Source organism: Scophthalmus maximus, chromosome 8, assembly GCF_022379125.1.
Source record: "Scophthalmus maximus strain ysfricsl-2021 chromosome 8, ASM2237912v1, whole genome shotgun sequence".
Taxonomy (NCBI): domain Eukaryota; kingdom Metazoa; phylum Chordata; class Actinopteri; order Pleuronectiformes; family Scophthalmidae; genus Scophthalmus; species Scophthalmus maximus.
Window position 1 is genome coordinate 16,408,704 of NC_061522.1, and position 23,381 is coordinate 16,432,084.

At 40.9% G+C, this 23,381-nt stretch overlaps 1 protein-coding gene across 1 annotated transcript; it reads right to left on the bottom strand.

Annotated features, from left to right (window-relative positions):
* Positions 1 to 145: 145 nt before the first annotated feature.
* On the bottom strand, positions 146 to 23,297 carry smc3 (structural maintenance of chromosomes 3). The gene is made up of 29 exons (XM_035638380.2): positions 23,109 to 23,297; positions 22,404 to 22,479; positions 22,168 to 22,206; positions 22,008 to 22,075; positions 21,645 to 21,716; positions 21,114 to 21,193; positions 20,933 to 21,011; positions 20,624 to 20,741; positions 20,354 to 20,529; positions 20,075 to 20,155; positions 19,504 to 19,668; positions 18,030 to 18,151; positions 17,474 to 17,687; positions 17,102 to 17,205; positions 15,637 to 15,736; positions 14,083 to 14,243; positions 13,516 to 13,657; positions 13,120 to 13,270; positions 12,657 to 12,809; positions 10,327 to 10,478; positions 10,020 to 10,178; positions 8,401 to 8,508; positions 7,954 to 8,062; positions 7,005 to 7,252; positions 4,230 to 4,442; positions 3,570 to 3,761; positions 2,708 to 2,885; positions 1,815 to 1,921; positions 146 to 1,294 (listed from the first exon to the last, which is right to left on the bottom strand). Exons 1-29 carry the CDS (start codon positions 23,121 to 23,123, stop codon positions 1,223 to 1,225), a joined length of 3,654 nt encoding a protein of 1,217 aa, XP_035494273.1. The 5' UTR covers positions 23,124 to 23,297; the 3' UTR covers positions 146 to 1,222.
* Between the last annotated feature and the right edge of the window lie 84 nt (positions 23,298 to 23,381).

Below are 23,381 nucleotides of genomic sequence, written 5' to 3' on the forward strand. Positions count from 1 at the left end.
GCATATTTCCTCAAAGATTGCACCTAATCCAAGCCAGGCAGGCCTCTGAGTGAAAACCACTCTAACCTTGTTAGATGTTAGGTATCAGTGGCACAGCACCACCTAGTGGTCCTTCAAAATGACATGTCACAGCTGTAGCAAACAGTTTTAAGTTTTTAAATCTTTTATTATTTTTGTGAGTTTTCTAATTACATAAAAAAGAAACAAAACCATTTTAAAAAAGCAGATTTGAACCTAGGTACAACATATGATAAGTTAAACCACAAACAATATATCCATTGAGAAAATATAGGATTACGCACAACTTGGTTTAGGACTGAAGTAATGATACATTTCAGGATCACTGCATCACTTCTGGGTTTTTTGTTTTTTTTATATCAACTCAGGAGGCCAAGTTCTTTTTCCAAAATGGATATCTGGTGGAATTTAACCTTTCACATGTTGAAGTGACCTAAAAAGAGGGAAATACACAGAACAGTAACAACCATTAAAAGGAACCATGGCCTATAAACATTAAAGCCGTGTGGTTGGTTATGACAGATACATGTTAGCATTGAGTACAAAGATTATACAACACAGAAACCTCGGAGTGAACAGGTTCTCTTCTTTTTCTAAGGGTGTCAACAAATACCCATATAAGCTGAAAAGCCGCTCCTCTCCACCGGGCTTTAAGATTCCAGATAAACAGTCTCCATCTATGTCATATTAAAAGTGTTTTCATTGTACACAGATGACTTGTTTTCTGAAAAAAGGTCCAGAGGTTTGTTACCACTCGACTCAAATGGCAGATTACCAAACCTCAGCTCAAGACTAATGTCTGTGACACTTAAGTCACCCAGTGATCTCCTCAGGACCTGTTCAGGAAGTGTGAGAGAACTGCATTTCTGTTATTATCCGAATCCACACAGAGGCACTGCAACACAGGAAAATGTGGCAAAACAAAAGTCTGCTGGTTGGAGATTTTCAAAAAAAAACACCACATCTTCTCAAACTCGTAGTTTAATCAGCCTGAAACATAGAGAACTTGAAGTTTAATCTGAACAACATATCCAATGAAATCCTCACATTTAGAGAAAGTCTGGAGTTGAGGACTAAAAACAAAAGCTGGTAGATTGGGGGAGATATTTCTGTCCTTGGGCCCAGTTGTAAAAGGCTTCGAGCTAAGCAGTGCACTGGAGAGGAGGAGAAAGGAGGAGGAGGAGGAGGATGAAGAGCTGACGACTTAACCATGGGTGGTGTCGTCCTCCACAAAGTCTTTGGCCTGCTCCGCTGTGATCACATCAATGTGACTCACCTAAAAACACAAAAAGAGTGAACATTGTGGGTGTTGGTCTGTTCACTGTTCACCTTTATTTACAGAAAACAGTGACCTCATGGTGAACATGAACCTGTTTCTGTGAAAACAAATCAATGACAACAGAAATGTGGAAACGTGGCTGAATGGGATGGGAAAATTTGTATGGCTCAGGAAACACCTAGTTATTCTACTTTCTAATAACAAAGTTATGTTTGCTCTTCGCAACTACTGATTCACAGAGAAGCTGGAGAATGTTTATTTATTAACTTGCTCACGGAAAAATCAGTAGGTCCAAAGTTTAAAGTCATGTTCTTAACTGTAAATGCAGACTGACTAGGACACCCTGCTGACCCCGAAACATGAATGATGTTATATAGAATAAATCTTTACAATGCGTTATTCACTACCATCCCAAAATATAGACTTGCACTACTGGTGTGCAGACAATAATCTGAGGGAAGACTAAGAGAAGGACAAACAGCCGAGCCGTTGCCCCCATCATCAGCAGAACACTCACCTTGTTTCTGAACTTAACACCGTAGAACTTGTCGGCGGACTCGAGCAGCTCAGGCCTGAACGTGGTGGTGATGAACTGTGCGTGTCCTGCCAGCTCCACGATCATGTCTTAAATGGACACGACATAAAAAAGATTGAAAGATGAGTTGCAATTTTCTAACAAAGAATGGAAACCACGATGTTCTGTTACAAACATAAGTAAAACAATTTTTTATTTAAAAAAAATTATTGAATAGAAATCCACCCCACCCCCACTATGATTTTTTTTGTCAAGAACAATAATCCATTTCAGTGCGCGTGTGTTAAAAAAATTACTCAAAAACACATGGACTAACTTTTACAGATTTAACGAGTGGATTGGTTAAAGGTAAAGTTCAACTAATTTATTGTCTTTAAAAAAATATAAATAAAAATAAATCCCCAAATTCTCAACAAATAATCGAGTTAGAGAGACAATCTATGGCCTATATAGTTCAGAGAATGATTCCCTATCATATAAAAAATATGACAAGTGACATCATGAAGAAGTCTGAAAATGACGCATGCTGCACAATTCAAAATTCGATTTTTCAAGATATCTCTGCATCCTATAGGACTATGAACACGACCGTAAGCTTATATACAGTAGAGGCTAAAATAATTTATGATCAAATGGTAGGGATGATGTCATTGTGATGTCCCTGTGAAGTCAGAAACATACATCATGTTATGTAGTAACATTAGAGTCATGAACTACAGCGTATACAGACCTATCCATTAATCATAATATGGTATAAATTACATCACGATGACATCATTTTAAAATAAAATTACTACAATATAATTTTTTTTTTGCATTGCCTGTTTTGGATATTCAGAGTGTAATGCTCTGTTTGAGATTCACTCGCACTGTACCTGACACGGCCTTCCTGTGCTGGGCGTCAAGCGCCTGGTCGATCTCATCAAACAGGTAGAAAGGGGCGGGGTCACACTTCTGGATGGCAAATATCAGAGCCAGAGCCACCAGAGACTTCTGACCTCCAGACAGCTGCTGCATCTCCCTCATCTCGCCCTGCTTCCCTGTGAACGACACCTACCAGAAGACACGTGGGGAAATATTAGATTGTCATATTACACAAAAAGGCAGAAACATAAAGAAATTTGTTGTTTTTGGTTACAGGTTTTCATTTTCTTAGTTTTTCTGTTTTGGAGAGATGTGATACAATAACACACTAAAAGGACTGTGCCTTTGTGAAAGCTAATGATTAGGATGAATTCAGAATAAGGAGAATCATGTGTTTCACATTGCATGACCCGTTTAGTGGGAATTGATCAGCTATCTAAGGATATGTTTGCAATACTCCAGAAATACACACTCCCATGTTTCAAGCTGAAAACTAAAGAAGACCTAAATAAACTGGAAGTAGACAGTGACACAAAATAAATGATTTTCAACCACTTGTGAAGAAAAAAAAGAGAGAAAAATATGAGATCATTCTAATGCTTAACATAGCTCTGATTAAATGTGTGGATTATGTAATCATAACATGATTATCCATTAGTATATACAAAATATATTTGATTGACCTAAAAACTGAATGAAGGGGAGATTTTTATTTCACATTTTGATTTTAAAATATATAATAATAAATCCATATTATCTGTTAGAATTGACAATGCTGATTGCTGTAAAGGAATAAGTACATAATAAGTAAGTAAGTATTACGCATTCTCGGTCAAAAGGGGATAAAATGAATAACTGAAGAACGATTCTGACCCTGATTCCGACTCCAGTGAACTGGTCGACTGAGGGAACGCTGCTCTGTGAGCCGGAGCCCCTCTCGCTGTCCGCACCGCCCTCGCCCTCATCCTGGGACTGGCTGCCTTCAGCGTCGCCCTTCTTCATCACCAGTGTAGCTTTGCCACCCGGCACCAGCTTCTGGAAAACCTCACTGAAGTTCTTCGACACCTACGACAGAGAAGGTGGTTACAGAGTGAATAATTAGTCAGGCTAAATTACAGAGTGTGAAAATACTGCAGATCAAATTACAATATAATAATGTGGTCTTTTATGATGATAATATAATACTTGAAAGTACTACTAAGAGGACGAATTGCTGAGTTAAATCGTTGATCAGATGTCCAAAAAATAGAAAAAAAGGACACTAACACTATTGATATGCTGTATATTTGCAGGTATCCTGCAAAATACCAAAGGAAAACCATTAAAACTACGATAATTTAGTTGGAACACTTCAAATTTTCAGGAAATCAAACAATTACAACTGCAAGTTAAGCGTTTCTGCAACATCTGGATCACTGACAGCAAAAATGTTTCAGTCCTTTACACTAGCTTACTGTTGATAAACCATCTCAACTATCTAACTAACCATTTTAGCGAAGTGACGTCAGTGGATGCACGTCCCTGTGGACTCACCTGTTTGAAGGTGAGCTGGATGGCCTCGTACTTTCGCAGCTCCAGGACGTTCATGAGCTCCATGATGGATTTGTGGCCGCGGTCCAGCTCATCCTGGCGCTTGATGAGTTTCTCTTTCTGCTCAGAGAAGTTGACAAACTGGTCCAGAGCTTTCTTGTTGACATGGCTGTACTTCTTCAGCTCCGTGTTGCACTGCTCCAGTTTTCGGAACAACTGTCGGAAGAGATAGAAAGGAATTCATCTTTCTTTATCTTTATAATTCTCAAAACATGCTTGTTGTTTTCATTAGCTAGAGACTAGTGATGGAAACCGAGGGCAGCAGAATTCCCAACAGAGTAAGGTGGGAGAGCATGACTCATTTCTGTTGGCTACTCTCAGCTCTTAAGTCTGGCTGACAGCACTATCACACCGGGCAAGAGACACACTCCACTATGCAGTCGGATTATTAAAACTGAGCTATGACCAAGACGACAACTTTTACTTGCTCCAACTACGTTCATCATCTGGGATGTAAAAACATCAGATTTTGTCAGAGTGTTGCGTGTGGAGTTTAAAACGCAGGAGTGCAGGAGAGTGAATGATAGACTACAACTAGCATTTTGAGATAAGGTGCAATAATAAAATACATCAGTAATAATGTTGAGTGCTGAGAAAAGCTGAACTGACTTGTGAGGCAGCTCTACAGTATTGCCAGCAAATTATTAGAGGTAAAACAAACTGATAATTGATTATAAATGATTTTTCAAGCAATATATGGAATAATGTTGTTGGTTTCCTTTATAAATGTGCACAATCACACCCCTGGGACAAAGATCCAAATCTACTGTGTATTTCAAATTATTTAAAAGTGCTTTGCTAGAATCTATTCATGTCTGAAGAAGACACGACCTGATTAATTAACAACTTGGTTAAATGTGAAAGCATTCTCCACACACTCTAAATGACTAATGACCAAGGGAACATGAGCAGGAATCATTCCTCTCCATCCTCTCATCCACTTGTGCAATCAATGGCACCATCTTGCCCTTGAGCAGTGTCCTGTGGAGAAAGATCAACTGTAGAGTGTTTATGAGAAAGTGTGAGGCTATTTTCAGCAATTTGAAGGAGGGCAATTGACACACACACACACACACACACACACACACACACACACACACACACACACACACACACACACACACACACACACACACACACACACACACACACACACACACACACACACACACACACACACACACACACACACACACACACACACACACACACACACTTATGAAAGTCCACTCACCACTCAGTCTGTGCTCCCAGTGGCGGCTGGTTGAAAATAACCCGGAGACAAAGCACTAACTAGTGTCTGAGTCACAGCTGAGTGGGTGGGAGGCGCTGGCCTTGGGGCTTATTCCTAAGGAGACCAGGGTCTATCTGTGTGTATGTGAACACACTCATAAGAGTGACAAACATGGATCTTCGGTGTATTTACCTTGGTATTGTGGTTGGTTGTGGTGCTGCTGTGGCATTAGTGTCAATGTCCTTATCTAGGATCATGTTCATGTGGTAAAAAGAGGATTAAGAGGACGACAGCTTTGAGTCTACAAAGTGGAAACCAGAACTGTCTTTCCAAGCATCAGGCACTACGATCTTTTTCATTCTTAGCACCATCAAGGGCCCAAAGCTGCAGTAAAAGTTTTTTCATTAATTACCAAGGCTGGAGTGGCCCAACTTTTTTTTTTTTACCTTCTCAAAATAACATAAAAGATATCCAACTTGGCATTTTGTGCCATTGCTTTTATAGTGTGCAGCCTCTCTTTGTCCGGCTTTGTCACAAACACATTCACCAGCTGTCATATTCAGGCAGGCCATTGGCAACACTGAGAAAACCCTGTCGTACCGGTGGGCCATCTCAAAATCCAGACATTTTTTACCATTTGCTGCAGGCAAGCAGAATTTCGAATATCGTCAGTAGTTTCCACTTAGGGCATTCAGTTCTCAGCAAGCTGGCAGACCTCAGAATAACACTTGGTTACTGCTGGAAAATAACAATTATCACCCCTCATCCTTATCAAGAGTTGGTGAGCAGTAGCCCAGAGAAAAAGGAAGTGAACATTCGACCTGACAGTCATATGACTCCAAATTAATGCTAATGTTTCTCTTTGTTGGCTGTTCCTAAGCAACTCTTCGCTAAGCACATTCACTATATCGACTTTATAAGTCAATCATATCTCAACACTGTGTTTACAGTTTGTTCTGCAGAGTAAAGAGTAAAATAATTTGTTGCTTGCTTCTAACACCTGATATTCTGACATTTATATGGGGAAGTATTAAAGGTAGCAGATAGCAATTGTTATAATATCAGCCATAAGATTAATATAATATTGTGTATGCATAACCCAGAGCATCAACCATCTCCCCCAGGCCTTGGTAGGCCTAGGTACAAACCACTGCAGACCAGGAACACCACACAAGATCACTATTTTTGGAGATGCGATCGACTAGCAATCACAATTTGGCACAAGTCGAAGTCGCTTAGATACTCATGGTTGCCCACTTTACCTGCTGCCTAATATATCCCAACTCTTGACACATTATGTAATGACATAATCAATGTTATTCCCACTCACGTGTCAGGGGGTTTAACATTGTGGCTGTTCAGTGAATAAATCCACATTCAACAGCCACACTGTAACACAGCTCCTCTGAATGATGCTGCTGTTGGCTTGAAAGAAATGACAATGAAACATGAAGGCCCATTAAGCCCAGTCTGTGTCTGTGTACCTGTTTGAGTGTGAGGGTCTGGTACTTCTCAAAGGCCTCTTGTGGAAGTGAGCCGAGCTCTCTGATCTTCTTCATGCACTCCTCTTTCTTCTTGAGCAACATGCCTTGCCTGTTGGTCATTTTCTCCAGCTCCTTGGTGTCGTGGTTGATGGCGTCGTTTTGCTCCTTCTCAATGTTCTTCCAGCGATCCATGCTCTTTATGTGATCCTTGATCTCACCCTCTGTCTTGTCAACCAGGGTATCCAGATCTGGAAAAGACATTGTAGGTGGCAGTAAGGTATTGGGTATAAGGGCATACATAAAGTCTCCAAGTCCCTGGCTCAGAGAATCTGAAATACTCTGTCACAGGTTTGATTCTCTGGTTTTAAAAATTAGTGAGAATAACTTTTAAACACAGACTTTAAAAACATCTGCCACTCCTTGAAAATTTTTTTCATCTTCAATCCACAGCTACAATGACATCCTTCATCAATGACAGACCAATGTGCAGGGTATTTCTCCCATTTAGTTACAAGAGAAAATCAAACTGAAAATCAGACTGTTCCAAGGATCATCTATAATGAGAGACAATGACTCAATATGAATCCCTGAAAATGTATTCTATCCAGGAACAAGTGCTTCTTGGCAACTGCAGTGTATCAACCTCATTTGAACCATAGCACCACAAGAACATTTATACAACTGTGTGACCAGGCTGTCTGAAGAACATGTTGTCCAAGATGTGAGTCAAACACAGAGATTGACACCATCTGCTGGCGATACCAACCCCTCAATTCTCAATTTAAACAACTGATGGTAATAAATTAGTAAAGATTATAGATGCCAGACTAACATATAACGAGTACTACAATAAAAGGTTGCTAAAAGGAATTATAAAAGCATATTTGTTCCCCTAGGTGGACTGCCTGGTGGAGGGAGGGGGGTCCTGTACATTCAGCATATTTCGTACCTTCTGATCGAGACAAAGTATCTTTGACACGTTTATTGATGCCATCCAGCTCAGATGTTGTTGCTGTGAGCACTGTGCCTCCCTCAGTCTCTCGCAGCTCGTTCAGCTCCTGTGTCAATGCAAATTAGAAAACATTTGAAAAAGAGGGTCACGCAAATTCAAATAGGCCTCTTCTGATTTGTATGAGTGAATTTGAATCCAAGACTTCATTTATGAAGGCCACAATTTCAACACATTAAATCAACTCAATCATTTAACAGCTGCAAAAAAACAACAAGTTCAAAAACATTGAACTTGTTGGCAAGTAATGATATACAATTTACCACTTCAAATATCAAACAGTAGTTTTACATAAATCTTACATTAAGTCATATAAAATATTCAGCATACACAGCCGAACAATGAGACTTATGACACGTTCCTTGGGAGTTTCAAGGGTCAACATACCTGCTCCACTTGGTCAAGACGTTTCCGTAAGTTTTCATTGAGATAGGTTTCCACTCTGGTCATGATGCCCTCTAGTTTGATCCTTTCATTCAACAACTGTCTGTTGTCCTGTGGTTGGGCAAAGAGATCAACATGAAACACAAAGCGGTTAGACCTGTATGGTTTTGGCCAAGTGAAGATAAAAAAGGGATATGAAGATATTCATCAGCTTATTATCTAAGACTTCCTAACCCAGTTCTTTCTTTCTCTGTGTATCAGAACAGCATTAGAAACATGAGGATTGTCAGCAATAATTAATTTAAAGCCAATTTTGATAATATCTGAACCTGAACTGACCTCATGTGACATCTACTTCTCACTGGGATAGAACTGTTGTAAAAACTGTGTAAGTAGCCTCTGATTATTATCTGCTACATATGTACATCTCTGAACTACATATGAAGACAGCTAATACGTCTGAATAGCATTTAATTATTTCCAGGAATTAAAAAGTGTTATGTCTCAAGTGAAAGTCATCTGACAACTGCCAGCGCTGCAGCATCGCACATGAAAAAGCTCCAATGGCCACGGGCGGAGCTGTTGTGCAACGATTGCAGGAATGGCTGAGAGTTCATTGAGGTGAGAGATGAGAGCAGCTGGCAGCGAGAGAGAAAAGAGAGGACAACGCTGGATCACAGGAACAGCCCACACACAGCTGCTGCCCGCTCCTCTCACCTCAATCAGGTCATTTGAATACACGAGCAGGAGGCAGCGAGGGAGGGTAAACAAAGAAACAACTAAATGTGGGGAACAGGCCGTTTCTCTCATCTAAATAAAATGATGTCATCCACGCACCACATTGTGGCTGAACAAAATTCAAACATCGTTTAGTGTTGCTTCATGTAATTTTCTTGAGATTGTAATATTTTTTTCATTCAAATGTTATATTCTATATTTATTTTTTTTTTTAACAATATCTCAGATAGTTGGGAACATATCTATTTTAATGTATATAATAAAAATCAATGGAGTTAATATGAATATATTGAGGATGAATTGTGTTTGTAAATCCATCTTCCATTTTGTAGTTGGCTACAAAGCAATAAAAATACTAATGATAATAGTTGAGCAATAATAACATAATGAATGGCTATATCTTGAGATAATATTCCATATAACAAGTGTTAAAGAATGTTGTCATTTTTTTAATCCAATGAATAAAATCAATAGAAGAGTAAGTCCTAACTTGAGTGAAAAGCATCGGAGGGGAGATGTATACCCTGTGCGTGCATTGTATATAGACTATTATATACACTTCTGTATTTGCCCTGCCAGATTCATAATGATACGAAAACACTAGAATGCTTGAAAATGTTTTTACATAGTGGATCATTTCAAAAATAGGTATATGATAAAAATATAAACAGTGCAAGGAACAGGTGAAAACACCTTCCCACAGGTAGCTTGTTGTTGCTGCTTTTAAATGATGGTCCACTTCACTGAGCAGTAGCTCACTACCCCGGGCCACCTCACCACAAATGTTCTCATTCAAATCCAGAGTGCCAACAGAAATCTGTGACTGTCAGTTATTTCAAAGTGAGACCAAATGTGCCACAGGTCCTATGTCTCTGATTCCTGACCTGCTGGAGCTGACGGATCTCATCATTGAGGTCATCGACACGCCTCTGGTCCTCCAGGCTTAGTTGAGAAAGCAGATCTGTACCCAGCTCGGCCTTCAGTGACTCCCTGGTGGACTCCATGGCGTGGAGACTGGCCTCCAGACTCTGGAGACTGCGTTGCTGAAGAAAATTATGTAGAACAGACAGACATCAGTGAACAGCACAGACACACTTGCAGAAACAACATTCACTACAGTCAGGTCATCATGACCATGAGCCCTGGTCTTGTGAACAAGTTTAATTTGTGACAACATCAGTATTTGATCACCTTGGGCATGAACGTTTTCTCTGACTGCTGCCTCTTCTCCTTCAGCATCTTCATCTCTGACAGAATACTGTCTCTGGAGGCCTTGAACTTTCTCTGTTGTGTTTCAATCTGCTGCATTTGGTTCATCAGTTGGTCGATCTCGTTGTTGATGCGTGGAGGAAGCCATTAAGGAAATATAATGCTAGTGTTGGATAAATGCACGGTTCCATTTTTTTTTTTTCAGTAGTCGGTCAGCAAAGACAATTTCTAAGTTGAGTTGACCAGTCCAACTTTATCTTCTTATACTTCTTACAGTCTTTCCAACTTGGTGTGACAGTGTCCACAGGAAATAGGTGATATGTCTGCTGTTCTGCATTTACCTTGTACAAGACTCATTGCATACTGTAATTTTACTCTAAAAAGACCAGGACAGAAAAGCATTGCGCACATAAGCTTATACAGTAAGGGCGCAGTGTGTTGGCTTTTTACTGCAAACCAGTGTTTCAATAATGTGATTGGGCTTCCAAAGGAAGACTGTCATCATTGACATCCAGGCAGAGGATTAGAGGGAGCTGCACATACTCATCATGAAGCCAATTTAACAGACAGGCGTATTGATCCTCCAGGACTGCAACACACCTCTGGTCCTTTGAGGTTTAACAAGACTCAATAAAACACTGAGGCCAATCAATTTGCTGATTTAAAAGGGCCACTGGAAGTCAGAGGACCGGTCTGCTAACTGTGCAGGTAAGACGGAAAGAAAATGGATGGCTTAAGAGCATCTAATAATTTTCTTGAATAGGATCAGCTGTCAACAGGCCACTACCTTCACTGAACTAAATAATTATTAAAAGAATAACATGTATCCATATCAGAGACAGGTTCATCACTAAAAGAATCAAATATTCATCAGATGAATAACACCATACATTTGATTACAGATGTGGCAGTTATGAGCAGTCAAAATCCAAGGTCACTGCATGACCTCAACAGTTTCACTGGAGTGTGGTGCTGATGGCAAAACGAAAATGGCAACTTAAAATAGAAGGGGTAGAGAAGGTGCATAATCACATGCTTATCGACAGGGCAGAGGTGGAGAGGGAACAACAAGAGGCTTTTAAATAATTGATCTGTTCGCTGACTCAGCGCTGCAGGAGGGAAAGACAAGAGCCATGTCATCGGCTCAGTCATCCATTTCCTCCGCCTCCACACACGTGCGTAATCGCCAGGCGCACACATTTATCTGCATACACAACACCTGCTGTGAGTGAGAGGCTATGCACAATCACACAGGTGTGCAAACACACAGATAATATCATGGTATAACGTAAAGATGCCGTACATGCAAACACAATCCCTGTCTGTTTTCACAAGCTGACAAGCAGTGAGTCATGGCTCTGGACGATATGACCTAACATGTACTAATCTTTCTAGACCTGCTTAGATCCTCTCTTGTGCCAGAGTCAGCCTCCTGTTGGCTTTGAGGGAGCTCCACAACCCGGATTGATTTAATCCACATTTAATTACAGTATCAGCCATATGACATCAGTTGATGTCATGATGAGGGCAGCACTGAATGGTCTTCTAACCTTTTACTGACGCACCTAGATAAAGGACAGGTTGTCACATACTGCATGGCGGCATATGAATTCAAACATTCTATTGACAGAAGGCAACAGTGTGATGATTGCCTTTTTTGGACCGACACTTTTGTTTTCCAGCACATTTAGTAAGAATATTGACTGAGCACAACCACAATGTCTCCTTTTCTTTTGCCATTTCATTTCCTATTTTCATTTTAAAGACACTGGAGGAGGCTGTGGTGCAGGAGAAGGGATGGGTTTCAAACCAAATCTGCACTGCATGCAGAATACCTATATCACCAGAGACTACAATTTGATCACACCTGCTCTTTAATTTTAGTTTACTCCAGACACCAGCTCTCTAAAGCTCAACTTGAACTGCGTGCTGTCCTTAAAATATATGACAATCTTCAATATTGGGACGAATGAGGAATATTTCAATGGGGAAACTCATTTGTAACAACGTTTAAAATGAAATATTGAATTTAACATTTCAAAGGAGTAGTTGATTCAATCTTTAAAAAATATATATATTACAAGGAGACAAGAAACTGGTTTTCTGTCCAACTGTATCTAATGTTTGTAAAATACCCTTAGAATATTATAATATCCAAAGGGTTAAAACTTTTAGTTTATAACTCATGTCCAACTATGTAATAATAACTAGTATTTTACAAATGTTTTTATTTGATTAATGTGGGTTCCACTACTGATATGAAAAATTACCATCATTACCAACAAGCCCATATGTTTTAGTAAAAAGGATATGTTCAATGTTCCTGCGCAGGTTCTCATTGAGTTTGGCCTCCAGCTCACCCAACTCCTCCTCAGCCTTCCTCATGTCTTTCTGCAGCTCCAGGCGAGACTTTCTGGTGTCATAGTAGCCTCCGGTCAGCGCTCCACGGTGGCTCACCTGGTCACCTAGGGGGACACAACACAATGTACTGTATTTCAGAGATACTGTATGTAGAAATGAAAGGTAAAATTAAATTACAGCTACTTGCAATGTTCTCTGATGAGAGATACCACAAATATTGGCAATATAAATTTTACTTGGACGCAGTTAACAACTAACAACTCAGATGGACCTAAATACCAACTAATAGATACATGTGTTTATTTTTTGTTTTAACAGATAAATCTTTTAGTCTGAAACTCAAAATTGTTCTTTGTCCTATTATGTTCTTGTGGGATTGATGTAAACTGTGCTGTTGCAGGATTTTCCTCTTACCCTCCAAAGTTATACAATCCATGGTGAATGCCCTGGCCAGCTGGGTGGAGACCTCCATGCTGCGACAAATCAGGGTCTTCCCGAACACATGCTTGAAGGCCTTGTCAAAGTTGGTGCTGTAACGCAGTTTGCTGATCATGGGAATGGCGTCCTTGAGGGAAAAAAGGACATTGGTATGAGCACAGTGGCAAATACTAAAAGCAGTTAAATAAACGCTTTATGTAATTGAGAAAATAAAGGTAATGGTTAAAAAATATTAAGTTCATGGTTGTTTTAAAATTCATCAAAAGAGAATATTTTATGATAATAGTCCCAGAATTAGTTTAACCACTTTGCTGCCAAGGCCTGAATTAACTACCTACTTAGTACCAGATCTAATTTATGTATGTCCCTTACATTGGTCTCTGGATAGGCTGTGTCCCTGACGTCCAGCTTGGTCAAGGGCAGGAATGTGACTTCTCCAGGCAGGTTCATTTTGTTGAACTCCATCAATATTTTGGTGCTGACTTCATCAGTCTCCACAATGTGGTAGAACAGTCTGGGAAACCAGAATAGGTAGGCAGAACAAGTGTAAAAAGGAAAAGGAGAGAAATAAAGGTGTGAGTGAAGGTTTGCCACAACTACGAACCAAGGTAACAATATTATAAGAAAAAAAAACTGAGGGATATCAGTCTATTGTGAAATGTACAACATATTTACATCATCTCTTCCAATAATGATTAGACATTAAGCTATGACTGCTTTTTGGATTTTTCTTCTATTATAATCAAATATGTTATTAAAATACAAAATAATTACAATCCCCAAGGCACATGGTATAGTACCAACTTAACACAAAACATTTTAATCAGTCTGTTGGCAAGAACCTGCTCCTTATGTCCACAGGACACATTAACATGGAGGAAGTGGAGCTACTGTTGATTTAAAATGAGACTGCATGTTTTTTTGATAAACGGTCCTCACCTGGTACCAGCAGTCACCTCCACACAGGTATAAAAAGCAGGCTCGCACTCAAAGTTATTCATGACGATGCCGTGGTAACCATTGATGACATGCTGGTTGATGCCTTTCCGACGGAAATGCTCAAGGACTTTGTTGATGCTGTCAATGCCGTTCAGAATGGCCTGAAGGAGCACAAGAAAAAGAGTAGGGTGGCTTTTAATCCAGTAAAAAGCAGTTACATCTAAACATGTATCACACTAAGCAGCATCACATACATGAAAACAAACCAAGTCCTTATTACAATGTTCACTAAACTATTTTTTTTTCTTAAATTACAAAAGCAGCCTTGATCCTCTTTGTAAGTAGAACATTTTACAGAATGATTTCTAAACAGATGAAATCATGTGCTATAAATAATTGGTGGAAATGGCAAAACTGCAAACTGAAGATTTACAAACTGCCTCCATCTCTCCATCCGTAGCTCATATTTTGAGACAGTATGAACTGTACTGTAGAGGAGATAGAGTCCATCAAAGACTTGAGGCAGGGTGACTCAGCCAGGACCAATGAAAGAAAAATAAATGCAAGACATTGATGTGTGTGTGTCCATGAAGCCACACTCAGCCTCCTTTCATGTCAGCCAGACATAATTCAGAAGAATCGGCTGGCAGTTGTTGGATGAGGCAGAGACGAGTGATTCATATGTTAATTCAGCCAGCTGAGATAAGGTGCCAGTGGCGAAGCGGATGAGTGATTATATTTGATGTACCTATCCTGATAACTGCCTCAGTTACAATGTGAGTCCTTTGCCGATGCACTATCTTTGTCAAGATGATATTATTCCAGAGGTGTGGGTGGATCCAGCAAGGCCAGTCCCGCAGATTGGCTACTTGGAGGCTGCCAGGTCTATGGTTTTCATCATTTGCACCACTAGGGTATTGCTGTTCTTTCAGGGTGAGCTTCCTTAGCCTTGCCTCAAGGGACTTACCCAAAAGGCAGAGTGGCTATAAACTGACCCACCTATAGGTCCTCTGAAATACTCTGAAAAAGACAGTAACAGTGATGCTATAATCACCCAGGAAAAGCTTTAACGGCTAGGTTATGGGGTAAAAATGTGCCCAATTTGGCCGCGTCAAGTGCTACATGGCCAGCAACACACTGGACGATGCCCTCCCAGTGGGCAGAGGAAGTGTTAAAGGGGCCTATAAGATGCTGCGTTGTAAGGAAATGCTGAATCAGACATGAAGGCATGAAGGAGGCTGCTGCTGACTGAAAGACCTGGAGGGAGCGTTCCTGGATGGGACCCATATGCCGAGGAGGAAAGGATAGCCAGGAGAAAGCAACACACCTGTGGATGCTGATACCACTACCAACACATTCACATATCCCACCTGATAACAAGACAGAAGCGGACGTCATCATCAGATTGGAAGGAAAGCCCTCAACAACCTTGTTTTTCATACCTCAAATATGTCATGAATTTTACTTTCCCTAGTGTCCAGACGGAAGCATTAGGTATCCTGTAGACGAGTTATGCAAGTCAGTTATTACGCAGTCATGCACATAGTAACGAACCTTGCCAGTGGCCGCTCGAAGGAGCTGCTGTTTCTTCTCCAGATCCTCGCGTTTGGCTGCCAGGGCCTGCTGCTCTGCGTTCTCCTCTCGCCACAGGTAGCTGGACAGACACAGAAAGTCACACACTGTTACACTTATGTCACCAGAAACACAATTGTAGCCATGATGCTCACAGAAAGAGAACAGTGAGTAAGGAAAAACACAAAAAACTACGACATGATGATGAACTTATGGTGTTCTTTTTTTTAAATGTGAATAAATCTTTTTATGGATAAAACCACAGAAAACACAAATCTTGATAGAAAACTAAGTTGGTTTGGGAAGGGAATTTACTACTCAAATGACTTTAACATAAACAAAAAACTAACTAACTAATTAACTAACTTAACCCAGACTGATCCAGACTTTAACTAACATTATAAAGACTCTTGGGTCCATTATTGTATAAAACTAAGTCTGTTGGTTTGCCCATCCATCACTTTTATTAGGAGCTTTAGGAGGGGATCTGGTGACAGCCAGTGTCAACAGGAGGAATGATTACAGCAAACAAACACAGTCTCAACATAGATATGAGCAGATGAGTATTTTATTAAGACACTTGTGAAAAATGGTAACCTCTCATCAATAATTAAAACAAAGAAATTACCAAAACAATCTCCCTCCTGTTTCCATTAGCGTAATTTTTCATTTGTTCACATTTTTAGATCATACACTACCGATAGCTTGCAGCTGTGGGGTGTGCATGTTGTGTTCCCTCTATCAAAGCAGTCATTATGCTGCCTTTTCACCCACTTGACTGAAACAATGGATCACAGTCAACTGGAGGGTGCATGACGGATTTAACATGAAAACACAAACATACTAATGAATACTATTATTATGTAGTTATGGCAATTGTCTGTTATTCAACTGACTGGCATTTGATCGAGGAAGGATAATACACACTTTTTATACTTAAAACCATTTTCGGGGTTTATTCTGAGTGTAGTATTTTTAATGAAAAGATGGAGAATGGATTGGAAAAGCTCCGTTTGTCGTTTTTCATGAAGCAGGGAAGAATCTCTCTTGAATGTGTTTTCACTCTATACAATTCATCAAGCCTAGAAGACCTTTTAAAAGCTAAAAAAAAAAGTGTCTGCCAGCAGTGGCATCATCCTCTGTGTCATATAAACAAACCGCATTGTTTTAGTGGACAGGGAAGGCACAGTGACATTCAGAGAAGACAATATGTGGATGTAACTAAAGGTTGCCATCCAGAAACAGCATATTGGCTTAGAAGAGGGGTGAACAATTCAACCTTTTTTATCGTAATGCAGGATACTCCTGAAAATATTCATCACAAGTATGTGGCACTGTACTTTGTATAACCAGACAATAAAAATAAAAAGCATGCGCACAAGCAAGGGCTGAAGTTTAAACTAAATTAAGTCAAAGGAAATGCTTGAGGGAAAGAGAAGGTTCTTACTTTCTTTCGCTCTGCAGCTCATCTTTCCTGTTCTTCACTTCATAATACTTTTTGTCCAGCTCCTCCACACGGGTCTTGACCTCATTTAGATCTTGATCGAGTTTCTAAAGAGACAAGTTGAATGTAGGTCAGGTAGAATTTTGACAAAGAAGTGTAAGATTAGCACTTGTTAGAAGCAGCTATAATAGTAGAAATATTCTCATAAATGTAGCAGGAATTGCAATCGACTAATACATTTAACTAATACATTTCTACCACTGCTGCAAAAGATACCATGCCTGCAAATAGGTCTGAAAAACACCCGTCCCATTAGCAACAAATAATCTTCCTGAAACAGTGAAAAAGTATATTCCACCTTCCAGGTTATCTTACACTGTACTGTTCCAGGTTCTTCTCCTTATTCGTCTCCGTGTCTTCCAGGTCTTTGTGGATGGCTGCGATCTGCCTCTTCTTATCATTGATGGCCTGGTCCAGAGACTTCAGCTCCTTCTTAATCCACTTGTCCCTCTCCTCCTTGGAGGTGAACTGGCTGCCACGTCCCTGCTTGGCGTACAGGTCTGTCCTCTCCTGAGTAGCCTGGGCCAATCTGAAAGGAAATGGGACACAGACAGAATTTGTCAACTAACTAGTGTTTTTCAGACACTAAGCTTCAGTACATTTAATCTGAAATAAAATAGTGGATACTATATTTAAGTACCATGTATCAGCTACATGTTCTATTTCAAATTGAATGTGCTGAAGCTCAGAACCTGAAGAAAAAGAAAATGAACAACCGTCCAAATATTTCCAGTCTTGACATTATCTTATGTGCATCCACCTCTTGAACTCTCACAATGAAAATGTATTCAGAATGTAATGACTGACTCATCACGTTACGCCTGTTCTCTGGCTGCTCGAGGGACCGTAGCTGAAGATGAGTCATCCCTACCTGGAGATACCCCGCTCCTCTTTTTCCTTCACCATGTTGAATTTGGGCTCGGTCTCCTGCAGCTCTTTTTGCTTCTCCTCGATTTTCTCCAGCAGCTTCTGACGTTCCTTTAGCAGGCGTTTCTAGAAGAGCAAAAACGTGACATTTTACATCAAATCTTCAAGAACTTCTGAGAGGCGGAGACAACAATAATTTAATTAAAATATTATTAACAGCGTAGGGATGATTGATCTATGTAAAGATAGAAGATACAATTGCCGACATACACTAAAAAGACATTTAAACAAAGACTGTCTAAGGTGCGAGGTTACCACATCACCTCAGTGCATGTATATAATTTCAGACTTTTTTTGTCCAAATGTAATTCCTGATGCACTTGACAGTGAAATGTTTAGTTTCAGCACAATTTGTACTGTTCTTGTATTTCCAAAAATAATCTTAAAACAGCTAGAACTATTCATATACAATTCTTCCCAGGTGTCATACTCAAATATTTTGTACTCCGGACTTATTTCATGAAAAACTCTACCTTCCGTTCTGTGTGTCAAAGCCAGCTCAAACCTGATAAAACTTGGACCATCAGCAGCTAGTGACGCAGTCCAGCTTCCCTTTGCTTTTCACATTGCTCCAACAACTTTTGATGCTGTGCCAGCGATAGCCAGGTGGGCTTAATCCAACCACCGGCCAACATGCTCTCGAACACCCATCATAGCTCACACACAGGCTGAGCCAGTAAATCCCTTTGTATGATTATTATCTTCAGACTCACACGTGCACACAAAACCACACTGAACACGAGGCCATACGGAGAGTTATCTGTGCCAGCTCTGTACACAAACCTTGTGCCAGGAATGATGTATAGTGAAGCTTATGGAAAAAAAGTCTGAGACGCAGGCTGGTGCTTCCTCTGATTTGGTTCTCAATCTCTTATTCTCAGTCCAGCAAATGTTCTGCTTAAAGATTCAGCACGAAAACTGAACTTTAAGACAGAACATCTTGTTTGAGCAATGAATTGGACTGAAAAACATTTGGATCAGTGGTATTTGATTTGGTAATATATTTCAGAGAGATTTTCAACATTAAAGGAATCAGCAATCATGTGGTTAATTAATCATTTAACAGTCAGTTTGCCATTCTCTGATTTGTATTACTAAAACCAAAAAAAAGGATGTTTTTAATTGTTGGTCAGCATACAATAACAATTAAACCATTTTAATAACTGCATAATTAATTGATTTGCTGTTTTCTTTATCCAAATATTAAATCAACAGAGTTCACCAAGTTGACTATATTAGTTACTTGAAAATCAGTGGACATGAACTCCTTTTCCAACGTCTAATAAGGCTGCGTGGAGTTTTTTGACAGACACTACATCCCTCTCTCCACACAGTGATGATGCGGGGGACGGGGGAGAGGGAGTGTTGTTGGTGCAGCATCACGTGTGCAGAGTGACGCAGATGGGAGGCTTCCGTACCCTCTGTTCGCTGTTGCCTGCCAGCTCGTCCTGCAGGTCCTTGGCCTTCAGCTCGAGCTTGGTCCTCTGCTTGATCTGCTCCTGGCGTTCGGTCGACAGCTGCTCTCTTTCCTCCTTCATGGCAGAGATCTTGGACTTCAGCTCCCGCACAACACGCTCCGTCTCCTACAAAAATGAGCCGATATAAAGGAATATGGTGTGAGATTTAATTCAAAGCAACAACAACTAACTTCTGCTTCAGTGAATTAATGTCAAATAATTTATTCACCAAGGACAGTGACGTTGGGAGGCTTGATTGGATTCACAATATTAGTTCATATTACAGATGATTAAGGTTAAATCTGTCACCGTATGAGGTAGTAACAATGTGTTTTAAAGATTCGAGCAGTTCTGGATTCATAAATGTGACAGATTCAATCTCTGGAACACAAATTTGATATTTAACAATGTCATTTTGAATATCTCACTTCACGATAACTTGTTAAAGATAATGCTGTGATAATTTCATCAGACTTAACCCCACACCTGAACTCAGACATGGATATAATTTCTCACTAGTGGAATTCTTTACCTCTACTTTGTCTCTGGCATCTTGCTGAGCATCACGCAGCTGTCTGGATTTGTCACCACAGGTCTCCCTCTTAGAAGACAACTGCAAAAAAACAACAAAACCGAATGTTGAAAAGAAAATATTGGTACTGAAGATTGAACACAACAGAACAGATCTAAATCTTCAGTGATAACCACAGTGGCAAAACAGCAGTTATACAGCATTTTTTACTTTCTTGTTAAAGTGCAATATTCTGAATAGCAGTTAGTAGTGATTCCAAATGTAGCCACAAAGCATTACCTCGTCCAGCTTGGCGCGGGTTTCGTTCAGCTCCTGGTTGTAGATGGTGTACTCCAGGGCTCTTCTCATCTTGTCCCATTTCTGGTACTGAGCCAGCTCCTCCTTCTCGTCCTCCAAGGTGTGCAGACGCTCCTCAATGTACTTCAGCAACTCATTGATCTTCTCTCGTTTCCCCTCTGCGTAACATACACACCAGGTTGTTTTTAAAAGTGCAAACCACTATTATACAGTATTGTTGTCTAAGAAACAATGATGTTAAGAAGCTGTTACCGGTCTCCTTCATGAGAGAAATACTCTCCTCCTTGCGCTCATCATAAACACGTGTCCCTGCCACCTCTCGAAGCAGCTTAAGACGCTGGGAGTCAGGTGCTGTGGCCATTTGGTTGATCTAGATGGAACATGGAAAAAATCACCACCACTTTCAATTTTCAAATACCCCTAGATACTGGCATGGCTTTAACATGAAGCAAAGACACCAGAGCTCTCATCAGCCAGCTTGCATACACTAACATATTACATGGCACAGAAACAAAAACTCTTGTGTTGTGTATGTGAGGTTGCCACCCACTCCTTTCTCACCTTTCCCTGCTTGACGATGTAGTAGGGGTTACTGCGGGAGAAGCCCGCACTCTCCAGAAGGTTCATGACATCATTCTTACTGCAACAATAACAGACGCCATCAAACAAGTGATTGCATGGAAACACAGAATTGCAATTTCCTGTGATTACAGGGACACAGTCACCCCAGAGCAATACTTACGTCACCATCTTCTTGTCTAAGAAGTACTGGTCCTTCTTGGCGCCAATGACGCGGCGAAGGGAGACTTCCTCTTTGTCAATCTGGAAGAAGATAAATTTATCTCTTATCAAGAAGGGAACAGCAGAACTGGCTAGTTATGCCACAGTATTAGCAGGCTGCATGATTGCAGTTTGACGCCCAGTTAAAAACAATCTTGGGATTTATAGATTGGTTCCACCACCCTGTCTTCATCATCAGAATAACAAGCACTGTGTGTACTGGAGGGTGCATTACAGGAAGTAGGACTACAATCAGTGATCACAACAGTCAGCAATTTAGGAAGGCTGTTCAATATTATCTGAATAGCACAATATCTGGCACAAGTCTTGCACAAATGTGCTAATTCAAATATAATAGCTTCAACAAAGTAGCAATTTATTATTAATCACACATAAACAGAGCAGATGGGGAATAGTATAAAGTTGAAAAGAATCAATTAGTGTGTCAGCAATTAAAGTAATGGGATCAATATGAATATTCTGCCATCCCTACCGGCAACCGGTTGTCAGAGTTGTCAAATATAATCTCCACAAAAGCAGAAATGACACGTGGACCAGTTCCCTCCTACAGTGACAGGGGGAGGAAGCACAGGCAAGTTTATGTTGAGAGATTTACCTGTTAAAATAGGTTTACACACGCTGTTTCAATATCCTATAACACAAACTTCAAATTTTAACAAAATTACAGCTAATCATATTAAGACTTTCATAAACCACCAGTTACTATAAACTTCCACTTTTGTCAACATAAGCATGTGAGGGGTGAAAAAACTTTGACACAACCACTGTTGCAGAGAGCCACTTCTAAAAGCCGCGGCTGAGATCTGCAGTGTGTCCCATGTTTGCCTGGACTTACATGGAGCAGGGCCAGACGCTGCTCAGGCCGCAGGTGGCTGAACTCATCACTGAGCACAAACTGAATGGCTGTGAAAACAGAGAGGAGCGTCAATGTTAGACGACAGACAAGAGAAGGTAGCAAACGTTGGTTGCAACCTGGTAAATTGAGGCGCACGTACCGTAGAAAAAGTTACTTTTTCCCGACCCGTTCCTTCCGACTGTAACAAGAAAAGCACATGAGGAGGACATAATGATGTACATGTCCAGAGCTCTGAACGGGAGAAGTCTTTGCACACCTACGTCAGTCTGTTCAAGCCAGTCCTCCTCTTGTTGTACACCCTCAAGCATTGATTGTTGATAAATAAAGGATAATGCAAACGTGTGAGTGAAGGGTGGGGGTGGAGCATGTACTCACCGATGACATTGTGCTTCGGACTGAACGGGTCTACCACAGTCTGGTCCCTGTAACTTCGGAACCCCTGGATGATGACCTGCAAAATAACCCAGACACCTGTAGCATTGCCTTCACCGCGCACAGCAGCCGCATGTAGTCGAGTGACGTGACATCAGTAACGAACCGGGAATTGTCCCTGACTGCAGGATCGTTGCAACATCGTCCCTGGGATGTCTAACGCGTTATCTTCTGTGCTGCGCGCAGCCACACATGCATTGTGAGCGGGGCATGGTTTCCACCAGGGCCTCGACTGACGGCCACTGTGGGAGCACTCGTGGTGTTGACCGGTGCGCGTGTTTGCTATCGCTTAGAACCACCTCGCGGCAGACACAATGCCGCCAGAAGTTTGTGTTGGGTCGTGGGGAAACCGCTTATCGTGCGGCGAAACATCTGCGAACCCTGCGTTAGCCCCGTAGCGTTAGCTTAGCATCTTGAGGAGGGGGGCGGGCAATTCGGGTAGCGCTAGCTAGCATTAGCAGGCTAGCTATTTAACATATATGTGCTCATGGCGCGGTTCTGCTTTGCTCTGAGATCCAGTTCGTGCTAGACTGTGTGCACAAGTTCAATATCCCGGACACAGCCATTTGTCGGAACAGCCTCAAGGCAGCGCGATCAACGTAAGGCCAGTGACAGTCGGCAACCCCGACAAGTCCGCCGCTAGCTTACCTGCTTGATGTACATGGTCGTCTGTGCAGGCGGACTCCTTGGCTGTATTTGGAGTCAAACTCCCCTCTCCGCTGAACTGGAGCAGCCGGGAATTTAATAGCCCAAAACTCAACGATATATTAACAAGTTATTGCATTAAAAAAAAAAAGTGTGAACCGCTGTGTGGCCGAGGAGAATAACATAGAAAATGGCGGCGGGGGCGGGATGAAATGGACTATACCATTGTGTGAAAACAGGGTTGTGGCATTAAACATAAACTAAGTCGTTTGTGAT

Coding starts and splice junctions, on each gene's coding strand:
- smc3 (XM_035638380.2), bottom strand. Junction 21,717..22,007: donor AGCGTCTGGCCCTGCTCCAT/GTAAGTCCAGGC, acceptor CTGTCACTGTAG/GAGGGAACTGGTCCACGTGT. Junction 2,886..3,569: donor TCACTGGAGTCGGAATCAGG/GTCAGAATCGTT, acceptor GTCTTCTGGTAG/GTGTCGTTCACAGGGAAGCA.